At 46.6% G+C, this 12281-nt stretch overlaps 1 protein-coding gene and 1 long non-coding RNA gene across 2 annotated transcripts; one reads left to right on the forward strand and one right to left on the reverse strand.

Annotated features, from left to right (window-relative positions):
* The first annotated feature begins 297 nt into the window (after positions 1–297).
* LOC146058916 (uncharacterized) lies at positions 298–1980 on the forward strand. The gene is made up of 8 exons (XR_014470037.1): positions 298–490; positions 577–689; positions 771–877; positions 959–1064; positions 1146–1251; positions 1335–1440; positions 1527–1651; positions 1748–1980. It is a non-coding gene; the product is annotated as an uncharacterized LOC146058916 (long non-coding RNA).
* Positions 1981–2140: 160 nt separating this feature from the next.
* LOC146058917 (uncharacterized) lies at positions 2141–5752 on the reverse strand. Its single transcript, XM_083171116.1, has 6 exons — positions 5525–5752; positions 5185–5430; positions 4746–5079; positions 4353–4667; positions 3125–4259; positions 2141–2198 (listed from the first exon to the last, which is right to left on the reverse strand). Exons 1-5 carry the CDS (start codon positions 5729–5731, stop codon positions 3583–3585), a joined length of 1779 nt encoding a protein of 592 aa, XP_083027242.1. The 5' UTR covers positions 5732–5752; the 3' UTR covers positions 2141–2198; positions 3125–3582.
* Positions 5753–12281: the final 6529 nt, after the last annotated feature.

Raw genomic sequence — 12281 nt, forward strand, 5'->3', positions numbered from 1 at the left:
ATTTCGAGCACGGTCGAATGCCGGACGGCTGGCTGTTAGGTGAGTAGCCTATTCCTTTTTTTTTTTTTTTGTTATTGCAATACAAATATCTACAATTGAATTTTTTCATTTTTTGATATAGGTGATGGCGGTTATCCCAATAAGGACTGGCTCCTGACCCCATTGTCTGATCCGGTGGGCGAAGCTGCAGAAAACTACCAAAAGGCTCATACGACAGCGAGGGCAGTAATTGAGCGAACCTTCGGTGTCCTTAAAAGCCGGTTCAGATGTTTAGACAAGACCGGTGGGGCCCTTTTATACTCACCGGCGAAGGTTTGCGGTATAATTAATGCCTGTTGTGTGCTACACAACATTTGTATCGCAAACCGTTTGCCGGTGACTGTAGATGCCGAGGTTTTCCGGCATGGGGACCTTTCTACAGATTTGCACACCGGTATGAATGAACGAGATACAGCGAGAGCTCGACTCATCCGGACTTATTTTTCACGCTGTGAGTATTTTTATTCCATAGTTTCTTTTTTTTTGTATAAATATATTTTTTTAATGCTTTCTATATTTTTCTTTCATGTTTTTCAGAGTTTATTTGGCGTGGTTGTTTTTGTTTACATCTGTTGGCCCACTAGTTTGGTTGTTCCTTGTTGTTTGCCGATCATTTTGTTGAAATTATGCTACTTTGGAGCTGTCACCAGGTGAGCATCGCTTCCCCATGGTTATGGTGGGAGGAATGGGGCACTGTGTAATGTTAATAATACCTTCTTTTTCTCTTCTAGCTTCTTCAGTTGGAATAGTTTTTTGGGCCTACAGATGAATACCTGTGTATATGGGTAACCCCTGCTGTTGTGATGCTGCTTGCCTCATTCCCAGGAGCTGTCACCAGGTGAGCATCGCTTCCCCATGGGGAAGGTGGGAGGAATGGGGCACTGTGTAATGTTAATAATACCTTCTTTTTCTCTTCTAGCTTCTTCAGGCGGAATGGTTTTGGGGCCTACAGATGAATACCTGTGTATATGGGTAACCCCTGCTGTTGTGATGCTGCTTGCCTCATTCCCAGGAGCTGTCACCAGGTGAGCATCGCTTCCCCATGGGGAAGGTGGGAGGAATGGGGCACTGTGTAATGTTAATAATACCTTCTTTTTCTCTTCTAGCTTCTTCAGGCGGAATGGTTTTGGGGCCTACAGATGAATACCTGTGTATATGGGTAACCCCTGCTGTTGTGATGCTGCTTGCCTCATTCCCAGGAGCTGTCACCAGGTGAGCATCGCTTCCCCATGGGGAAGGTGGGAGGAATGGGGCCCTGTGTAATGTTAATAATACACCTTCTTTTTCTCTTCTAGCTTCTTCAGGCGGAATGGTTTTGGGGCCTACAGATGAATACCTGTGTATATGGGGAACCCCTGCTGTTGTGATGCTGCTTGCCTCATTCCCAGGAGCTGTCACCAGGTGAGCATCGCTTCCCCATGGGGAAGGTGGGAGGAGGAATGGGGCCTTGTGTAATTGGAATAATACCTTCTGTTTTTTTCTTCCAGCATCTTCCGTCGGTTGATCCCAAATGGCTGTGGACTGATGTGTGTCACCCCCTACTTTTAGAACAGGCTGTACCTGATGATGTGTGCTCCATGACTACTTTTAGTCGACTTGCTGCTGTTATCAGGTGAGTGTCGCACTATCAGGAAGACATCCTCATTTGTACTTTAATATAAATCTACTTATCAATGAAAATGATTTTTGAAAAAAAATTTTCTTACAGATTCCTCCGAATATTTGTGAACACTTGCCCTGGTCCTTTACCATGAGAACAATTTGGTACATTTGCCCTGGACCTTTTGGACACTTGCCCTGGACCTATACCTTTTGGACACTTGCCCTGGACCTATACCTTTGGGACACTTGCCCTGGACCTATACCTTTGGGACACTTGCCCTGGACCTATACCTTTGGGACACTTGCCCTGGACCTATACCTTTGGGACACTTGCCCTGGACCTATATACCTAAGGGCTATACCTTCTGAACATTAATGGACACTCGCAATGAATCTACACCTTTTTAACAATTTAAACACTTGACACAGCATTTTTTTTTCTTTTTTTATTAGAAAAAAATTACATAAATATGTTTCATGTTAAAAATAAAAGTTTTGCGAAATTTCAATTGTCTTTCATTACTTTGTAATCTTCATTTGATTGCAGTAGAACCTACCTGTAATTAAAAACAGATAAAATAAATTAATAATGTATTTATTGCAAACACTTGCAAAGAGCAGTTGTTCTATCTCACAGGCCAAAGGCTGGAGTCCAGCGCTTGGCCTGTGCGATAACACCAGTGCACGGTTGTGGTGGTGCGTGGAGCCTGTGGAATGGAGCTTTTACTGGCGCAAACACTTGCAAAGAGCAGTTGTTCTATCTCACAGGCCAAAGGCTGGAGTCCAGCGCTTGGCCTGTGCGATAACACAAGTGCACGGTTGGGGTGGTGCGTGGAGCCTGTGGAATGGAGCTTTGCTGGCGCAAACACTTGCAAAGAGCAGTTGTTCTATCTCACAGGCCAAAGGCTGGAGTCCAGCGCTTGGCCTGTGCGATAACACAAGTGCACGGTTGGGGTGGTGCGTGGAGCCTGTGGAATGGAGCTTTGCTGGCGCAAACACTTGCAAAGAGCAGTTGTTCTATCTCACAGGCCAAAGGCTGGAGTCCAGCGCTTGGCCTGTGCGATAACACAAGTGCACGGTTGGGGTGGTGCGTGGAGCCTGTGGAATGGAGCTTTGCTGGCGCAAACACTTGCAAAGAGCAGTTGTTCTATCTCACAGGCCAAAGGCTGGAGTCCAGCGCTTGGCCTGTGCGATAACACAAGTGCACGGTTGGGGTGGTGCGTGGAGCCTGTGGAATGGAGCTTTGCTGGCGCAAACACTTGCAAAGAGCAGTTGTTCTATCTCACAGGCCAAAGGCTGGAGTCCAGCGCTTGGCCTGTGCGATAACACAAGTGCACGGTTGGGGTGGTGCGTGGAGCCTGTGGAATGGAGCTTTGCTGGCGCAAACACTTGCAAAGAGCAGTTGTTCTATCTCACAGGCCAAAGGATGGAGTCCAGCGCTTGGCCTGTGCGATAACACAAGTGCACGGTTATTGTAACTCACCATTATGCGATCATGTTGTCTCATTCTGTCCGCTTCAAAAATAGATGAGTCCCGATTTCAACTCTAACCAATCTTCTTTGCAACATCTGAAAAAAAAAATTAGGGAAAAATGGTGATACATCTGGCATTCAATATAACATATTTCACAAACAAAAGTAAAGATTTTTGGGAAAAAAGAAAATGTGGGATCAGATTGCTGTTTTTTGGCCCATTATTACATCCACCATTGTTAAGGAGCTCTCATCATTTCCCAACAATTTACAATGCATGCACGCGCATCCATTGCATATCTGTAACGCCCAACTCCTTTATGAACACAGCTGAAAATGTAAAAGCAGGGGTTAAATAAACACACAAAATTGAAAAAAAAGAAAGAAGGGATGAGAACATAAACATAAAAAAGTAAGAATTAAGATAGACATACAAATCAAAATATATAAGGAAATATACAACCGTGTTCACAATGTGTGCTCCTCTTCCTCCTCAGCTGGTGCTTGGGTGGTTGATGCTCTTTCAGGTGTTGAGTGTCTTGGTGGTCTGCTTGGCCTTTGGACGGTGCTTGACGGAGGTGGATGGCTGTACAGTCCAGAGTATCCTTGGTAAGACTGGGATGGACCATACATGAATGTAGGTGGATGCACAGGCTGCTGGTGTAGATGTGGCGTCGTTAGGTCTGAACTTCTTTGTTGTCCCACGTAGTCCTGTTCATTCCTGGTCCTCAGGCAGTTGGCAATTAGCATGCAGCTTGCAGAGATTTGAGTCTGGCAAGCAGACATGTTCCTCAAGGTCTCCTGTTGACACGTGACGTTCTCTACCAGCTTGTAGATTCCCGTTGTCAAAATCTGAATGCTTTCTCGAAGTCCCTTGCTGTCTTCTTGTCGTCTGCGTTCGGATTCCAGCCAGTCTTCATGACGTCGTCTTTCGATTTCTGCCCAGTCCTCTTGCCTTCGTCTTTCAATGTCAGCCATTGATGTTGCCAGCGTTTCCAGGTGCCTCTCCATGGCAGTCATCCGTTGTTCCATCATGAGGCGGTACTGGTTCTGGCTGTCTTCGATGACTGCTGCCATTTGACGTACTCTCTGCACACGTGATGGAGTCTGGCGTTGCTGGATGTCTTCAATCAGCTGCAAGTCCGCTACAATAATCAAGAAAAGATTGTCTGAGAAACTGCAAAATGACCCATTTTTATAACTGTAACACAAGGTTTAAAATAAGGATTTTAGCTTACGTTGCAATGGCGGTGTTGTTATTGCATCCACCTCCTCTTCCTCCGATTCCTCTACGGTATCCAGGTTGGAAAGCTGGAAACTCGGTTGTTGAATGGAAAATCCTGTTTCTTCTGTTCGCTGGGAAGTAGACAAACTGCTTCCTTCAAATCCAATGAGGGTGTCTTCAGTCACATTTGAGCTTTCCAAGTGACTAAGTGGACAAAGTTCCAGGGTGAAGGTCTCTTGTGCCGTCGATTCTTCGTCGGGTGCATTTTCCTGGTTGATTGTAGTTGGAGCTGGTGCAGTTACAGCTGCTGTGTTTTCTGCTTGAACATCTGTTATACAAATGTCAGAAAATCATTTAAGTTGAAAAGTCTAAAAAAAATTCTCATATGTTAATCACAAATGCTTACCCTCCTGTGGTCTTTGCGAAGAGGTTCCTGCTGGTGTTTCCTCTCGTCGTCTTCTGTGCTGTCTGGGAATCGCATCTGCCTGTGCATTCAACACTTCGGCCCGGCGTACATTAGACTCCACCGAACCTGGTACTCCTTCAACCATGATGGGATTGAAGTGGGCCTGGATGACTTCCTCCCATGGAAGCCATTTCACCTGTAATGGAGAGCCTCCTCCAGTCCCCAAACCATGTTGCCGAACCTTTCCCATCTTCTTCTTCGTTTGCTGGCGACAGTCATTGAATCGTTTGTGGCATTTGTCTGCATCCTTTGGGTTGCCACTCACAGCTGTAACCTATGATGGAAGTGAAAATATACATCAATAAATCTGGAATTAAACTGGAAAAAGGACCTTATGAACAAGTTGAATTAAAAGGATGTAAACAGCTGTAGACCGTACCTTCTCAGCAATGTATGACCAGATCTTCTTTCGCTCCTTGAAGCTGGTCTCCTGTCTGCGTACACCAAACAGCTTGTCCTGGAATTTGTACGCGTATTCCACCAGAACATTATTCTCCGTTGTAGTGAACGGAGTGTTCTCTTCCGCTGTTGCATCCTCTGTGGGTCCCTTCTTCTTCCGTCCTCTTTTTTTCTTTGGTGCAGACGGTTGTGCACCCGATCCACTGGGTTGTTCCTCATCTGTGGCCTGTTTTTTGAAAAAATGATTAAACAAAAATTAGTTTGGTTTTGATTGTATGTCATCCTGGTGTGCATATTCATTGTTCCGTAAGTTACAGTACCTGTCTTCTTTTAGTTATTGTTTGTGTGCGTTGCACTCCTTGTCCTTGGCTTTCCGCTACATCCTGCACCGGCCGGTTAGGATTCCTCGCCAACGTAGGAATGGTCTCCGTTTCTTCCTCCCTTGATTCCATTGCTTCCTGACTGGACTCACCTGTATGGGAAAAAAGAGGGGAAGGGGGTCCACGTGCTCTGTTTGGCCTCGACATACCTGTTGTATATAAAGGAGAAAAAAATACATGAAAAACACATCTGAAACACATTTACAGATAGCGCAGGGCTTGTCTTTGCTGGGGATGGCGGAGGACTCGCCACCCGCCATCCCCCGCCCCGCGCCATCTGTATGTCGGAAGGGGACGCGCGTGCACGAGGTGCACGCGCGTCCCGTTCCGACGGAGCTTTTGCCCGGGTCCCCGCCGGCTTCCCCGGGTCCCCGCCGGTCCACACCGCCCCCCCGCAGCCCCCCGCAGCCCTGCCCGTCTCCCTGAAGCTGGAGACGGGCAGGACTGCACCCGCCGCGCCGCCTCGCCGCCCGGCTATTGAGACGCTCGTGCGTGGGAGACGCACGAGCGTCTCATTCAGCCAGAGCGCCAGATTGCTGGCGGATCGCCAGGGACACGGTCCTGGCGCTCCGCCAGCAATAACAAGCCCTGCTCCATCTGTACACCCCCAAAAGCCCCATGCAAGGTCAGATCACACACCCAGGAGAGGGGGGCACCCACCCCCACCCCCAAAAGCCATGCTGCATGCTTTAAAGAAAAAATGCACTTTGCAAGAAAAAAAGCACCATTTAAAAAAAAAAAAACCCAACCTTACAAAGGGGGAGCCAGGGCCACGCCCGAAGCAAGCTGGGCACCCCCTAAGACCCCAAAAAAGCATGCAGCATGACTTTTGGTGGAAAAAAAAAACATGAAAAACACATCTGAAACACATTTACACCCCCAAAAGCCCCATGCAAGGTCAGATCACACACCCAGGAGAGGGGGGCACCCACCCCCACCCCCAAAAGCCATGCTGCATGCTTTAAAGAAAAAATGCACTTTGCAAGAAAAAAAGCACCATTTAAAAAAAAAAAACCCAACCTTGCAAAGGGGGAGCCAGGGCCACGCCCGAAGCAAGCTGGGCACCCCCTAAGACCCCAAAAAAGCATGCAGCATGACTTTTGCTGGAAAAAAAAAACATGAAAAACACATCTGAAACACATTTACACCCCCAAAAGCCCCATGCAAGGTCAGATCACACACCCAGGAGAGGGGGGCACCCACCCCCACCCCCAAAAGCCATGCTGCATGCTTTAAAGAAAAAATGCACTTTGCAAGAAAAAAAGCACCATTTAAAAAAAAAAAACCCAACCTTGCAAAGGGGGAGCCAGGGCCACGCCCGAAGCAAGCTGGGCACCCCCTAAGACCCCAAAAAAGCATGCAGCATGACTTTTGGTGGAAAAAAAAAAACATGAAAAACACATCTGAAACACATTTACACCCCCAAAAGCCCCATGCAAGGTCAGATCACACACCCAGGAGAGGGGGGCACCCACCCCCACCCCCAAAAGCCATGCTGCATGCTTTAAAGAAAAAATGCACTTTGCAAGAAAAAAAGCACCATTTAAAAAAAAAAAAACCAACCTTGCAAAGGGGGAGCCAGGGCCACGCCCGAAGCAAGCTGGGCACCCCCTAAGACCCCAAAAAAGCATGCAGCATGACTTTTGCTGGAAAAAAAAAAACATGAAAAACACATCTGAAACACATTTACACCCCCAAAAGCCCCATGCAAGGTCAGATCACACACCCAGGAGAGGGGGGCACCCACCCCCACCCCCAAAAGCCATGCTGCATGCTTTAAAGAAAAAATGCACTTTGCAAGAAAAAAAGCACCATTTAAAAAAAAAAAAACCAACCTTGCAAAGGGGGAGCCAGGGCCACGCCCGAAGCAAGCTGGGCACCCCCTAAGACCCCAAAAAAGCATGCAGCATGACTTTTGGTGGAAAAAAAAAAACATGAAAAACACATCTGAAACACATTTACACCCCCAAAAGCCCCATGCAAGGTCAGATCACACACCCAGGAGAGGGGGGCACCCACCCCCACCCCCACCCCCAAAAGCCATGCTGCATGCTTTAAAGAAAAAATGCACTTTGCAAGAAAAAAAGCACCATTTAAAAAAAAAAAACCCCAACCTTGCAAAGGGGGAGCCAGGGCCACGCCCGAAGCAAGCTGGGCACCCCCTAAGACCCCAAAAAAGCATGCAGCATGACAATAAAAGCCAAAAAAAACAGCAAAAACAAACAACAAAACAAAATCAACTGATCACACAATGCACAACTGCCATAGCCCCCCTAAAGTGAAACCAAAACCCCCATAGCAGCCGACATAACACTACACAGATTTCTCACCTAAAAAAAAAAAAACAAATTCCACACTCCAAACTCCACTCCACTCCTCTCCACTCCTCTCCTCTCCTCTCCTCTCTCCGGGGGTGCGTAGGCTCCTGAATTCAGGTAGGTTAGTAGGTGCTGAATAGGTGCTGAACAACTGCTCTCTGCTCTCTGCAGTTCTCCAACGGCGAGAGTGCGCAGCGGAGAATTTATTTATATGGGACGGGAGAGCGGGAAATCATTCTCCCGCCCTCCTCCCATGTCACCTCATTCTCCGGATTGGCTGATACTCGCCGCGAGGGGCGGCGAGTATCAGCCGCATTGAATACTCACTAAAGACCCGTGACGGAGAATCTCCAAACATGGAGAATCTCCGCAAAATCACGGAGAGTGCACGGCGAGCAAAAAAAAATGCTCGCCGTGCACGGAGAATATTTGCATTGAATACTGCCCCAAGTCATGTTTCCCATATTTTCCATTGCAAGATACAAGCCGGTTTGAGTGTTTGGGGCACATTTTAGCTAAAATCATCCTACGGGGCCTAACTGCTTATGCCAAAGCCTGCCTATTTTGAATGGCGTAGTGGTCACTGCAACCTCCAAAAAAATCAGGACTTACTACCCCAATAACCTGCTAACTCACCCCTGAAATACTTACTTATTCACACTATTTTGTTCATTTGACTTGTTTCTAATTTGAAATGCCCATTTTTGTGGGGCCAGAAAGGTGCGTCTTTAAAAGGCGATTTCTACGATACCCCACTTTTGCGCGTCGGACCGCGACTTTTTCCGGAAACGCCGAAAAACCGCAATTTTCAGGAGAAACGAGACGTACATCCTCCCCCTCTGCCGCCCACCCACCCAACTGACAGCCAGCCAGCAGACAAGCACAGAGAGTTCCGTGGGTCTGTCTGTGATGTCATAAAGGGCCTGCTGATCAATGGCCAGCTCTCTGATTGGCTGCTGTGTTTGATTGACAGATTGAATCTGGCAGCTGATTGGCTGTCTACCCTAAAGTGCATTACACACCCCTGATGGTACCACTGGCTAAGACTCCACCTCAGCTCATTGATTAATTATAAATTTAGAACAAATGATGGATGAAAGCAGGCAGGCCGGCCATTTTTTTCACGCTCATTGGACTTGTTTAATGCAATGCACCTGTGTATATTCACATGCATTCACTTCATGCTGTAACCACTGTGCATAAAAATTTGGAAACATGGCATACAGTGTATCATTTGCTGTCTAAGTCATGTTTCCCATATTTTCCATTGCAAGATACAAGCCGGTTTGAGTGTTTGGGGCACATTTTAGCTAAAATCATGATACGGGGCCTAACTGCTTATGCTAAAGCCTGCCTATTTTGAATGGCGTAGTGGTCACTGCAACCTCCAAAAAAATCAGGACTTACTACCCCAATAACCTGCTAACTCACCCCTGAAATACTTACTTATTCACACTATTTTGTTCATTTGACTTGTTTCTAATTTGAAATGCCCATTTTTGTGGGGCCAGAAAGGTGCGTCTTTAAAAGGCGATTTCTACGATACCCCACTTTTGCGCGTCGGACCGCGACTTTTTCCGGAAACGCTAAAAAAACCGCAATTTTCAGGAGAAACGAGACGTACATCCTCCCCCTCTGCCGCCCACCCACCCAACTGACAGCCAGCCAGCAGACAAGCACAGAGAGTTCCGTGGGTCTGTCTGTGATGTCATAAAGGGCCTGCTGATCAATGGCCAGCTCTCTGATTGGCTGCTGTGTTTGATTGACAGATTGAATCTGGCAGCTGATTGGCTGTCTACCCTAAAGTGCATTACACACCCCTGATGGTACCACTGGCTAAGACTCCACCTCAGCTCATTGATTAATTATAAATTTAGAACAAATGATGGATGAAAGCAGGCAGGCCGGCCATTTTTTTCACGCTCATTGGACTTGTTTAATGCAATACACCTGTGTATATTCACATGCATTCACTTCATGCTGTAACCACTGTGCATAAAAATTTGGAAACATGGCATACAGTGTTTCATTTGCTGTCTAAGTCATGTTTCCCATATTTTCCATTGCAAGATACAAGCCGGTTTGAGTGTTTGGGGCACATTTTAGCTAAAATCATCCTACGGGGCCTAAATGCTTATGCTAAAGCCTGCCTATTTTGAATGGCGTAGTGGTCACTGCAACCTCCAAAAAAATCAGGACTTACTACCCCAATAACCTGCTAACTCACCCCTGAAATACTTACTTATTCACACTATTTTGTTCATTTGACTTGTTTCTAATTTGAAATGCCCATTTTTGTGGGGCCAGAAAGGTGCGTCTTTAAAAGGCGATTTCTACGATACCCCACTTTTGCGCGTCGGACCGCAACTTTTTCCGGAAACGCTGAAAAACCGCAATTTTCAGGAGAAACGAGACGTACATCCTCCCCCTCTGCCGCCCACCCACCCAACTGACAGCCAGCCAGCAGACAAGCACAGAGAGTTCCGTGGGTCTGTCTGTGATGTCATAAAGGGCCTGCTGATCAATGGCCAGCTCTCTGATTGGCTGCTGTGTTTGATTGACAGATTGAATCTGGCAGCTAATTGGCTGTCTACCCTAAAGTGCATTACACACCCCTGATGGTACCACTGGCTAAGACTCCACCTCAGCTCATTGATTAATTATAAATTTAGAACAAATGATGGATGAAAGCAGGCAGGCCGGCCATTTTTTTCACGCTCATTGGACTTGTTTAATGCAATGCACCTTTGTATATTCACATGCATTCGCTTCATGCTGTAACCACTGTGCATAAAAATTTGGAAACATGGCATACAGTGTATCATTTGCTGTCTAAGTCATGTTTCCCATATTTTCCATTGCAAGATACAAGCCGGTTTGAGTGTTTGGGGCACATTTTAGCTAAAATCATCCTACGGGGCCTAACTGCTTATGCCAAAGCCTGCCTATTTTGAATGGCGTAGTGGTCAATGCAACCTCCAAAAAAATCAGGACTTACTACCCCAATAACCTGCTAACTCACCCCTGAAATACTTACTTATTCACACTATGTTGTTCATTTGACTTGTTTCTAATTTGAAATGCCCATTTTTGTGGTGCCAGAAAGGTGCGTCTTTAAAAGGCGATTTCTACGATACCCCACTTTTGCGCGTCGGACCGCGACTTTTTCCGGAAACGCCGAAAAACCGCAATTTTCAGGAGAAACGAGACGTACATCCTCCCCCTCTGCCGCCCACCCACCCAACTGACAGCCAGCCAGCAGACAAGCACAGAGAGTTCCGTGGGTCTGTCTGTGATGTCATAAAGGGCCTGCTGATCAATGGCCAGCTCTCTGATTGGCTGCTGTGTTTGATTGACAGATTGAATCTGGCAGCTGATTGGCTGTCTACCCTAAAGTGCATTACACACCCCTGATGGTACCACTGGCTAAGACTCCACCTCAGCTCATTGATTAATTATAAATTTAGAACAAATGATGGATGAAAGCAGGCAGGCCGGCCATTTTTTTCACGCTCATTGGACTTGTTTAATGCAATGCACCTTTGTATATTCACATGCATTCGCTTCATGCTGTAACCACTGTGCATAAAAATTTGGAAACATGGCATACAGTGTATCATTTGCTATCTAAGTCATGTTTCCCATATTTTCCATTGCAAGATACAAGCCGGTTTGAGTGTTTGGGGCACATTTTAGCTAAAATCATCCTACGGGGCCTAACTGCTTATGCTAAAGCCTGCCTATTTTGAATGGCGTAGTGGTCACTGCAACCTCCAAAAAAATCAGGACTTACTACCCCAATAACCTGCTAACTCACCCCTGAAATACTTACTTATTCACACTATTTTGTTCATTTGACTTGTTTCTAATTTGAAATGCCCATTTTTGTGGGGCCAGAAAGGTGCGTCTTTAAAAGGCGATTTCTACGATACCCCACTTTTGCGCGTCGGACCGTGACTTTTTCCGGAAACGCTGAAAAACCGCAATTTTCAGGAGAAACGAGACGTACATCCTCCCCCTCTGCCGCCCACCCACCCAACTGACAGCCAGCCAGCAGACAAGCACAGAGAGTTCCGTGGGTCTGTCTGTGATGTCATAAAGGGCCTGCTGATCAATGGCCAGCTCTCTGATTGGCTGCTGTGTTTGATTGACAGATTGAATCTGAGAGCTGATTGGCTGTCTACCCTAAAGTGCATTACACACCCCTGATGGTACCACTGGCTAAGACTCCACCTCAGCTCATTGATTAATTATAAATTTAGAACAAATGATGGATGAAAGCAGGCAGGCCGGCCATTTTTTTCACGCTCATTGGACTTGTTTAATGCAATGCACCTTTGTATATTCACATGCATTCGCTTCATGCTGTAACCACTGTG

Source organism: Crinia signifera, chromosome 2 (assembly GCF_055691185.1).
Source record: "Crinia signifera chromosome 2, ASM5569118v1, whole genome shotgun sequence".
Lineage (NCBI taxonomy): Eukaryota > Metazoa > Chordata > Amphibia > Anura > Myobatrachidae > Crinia > Crinia signifera.

What these genes read in the sequence shown, in the direction of transcription:
- LOC146058917 (XM_083171116.1), bottom strand. Translation starts at nt 5,731, where the DNA reads ATGTCGAGGCCAAACAGAGCACGTGGACCCCCTTCCCCTCTTTTTTCC. An exon ending in CAATAACTAAAAGAAGACAG is followed by an intron (nt 5,431 to 5,524) that starts GTACTGTAACTT and finishes TTCAAAAAACAG; the next exon opens with GCCACAGATGAGGAACAACC. An exon ending in AACAACACCGCCATTGCAAC is followed by an intron (nt 4,260 to 4,352) that starts GTAAGCTAAAAT and finishes TGATTATTGTAG; the next exon opens with CGGACTTGCAGCTGATTGAA.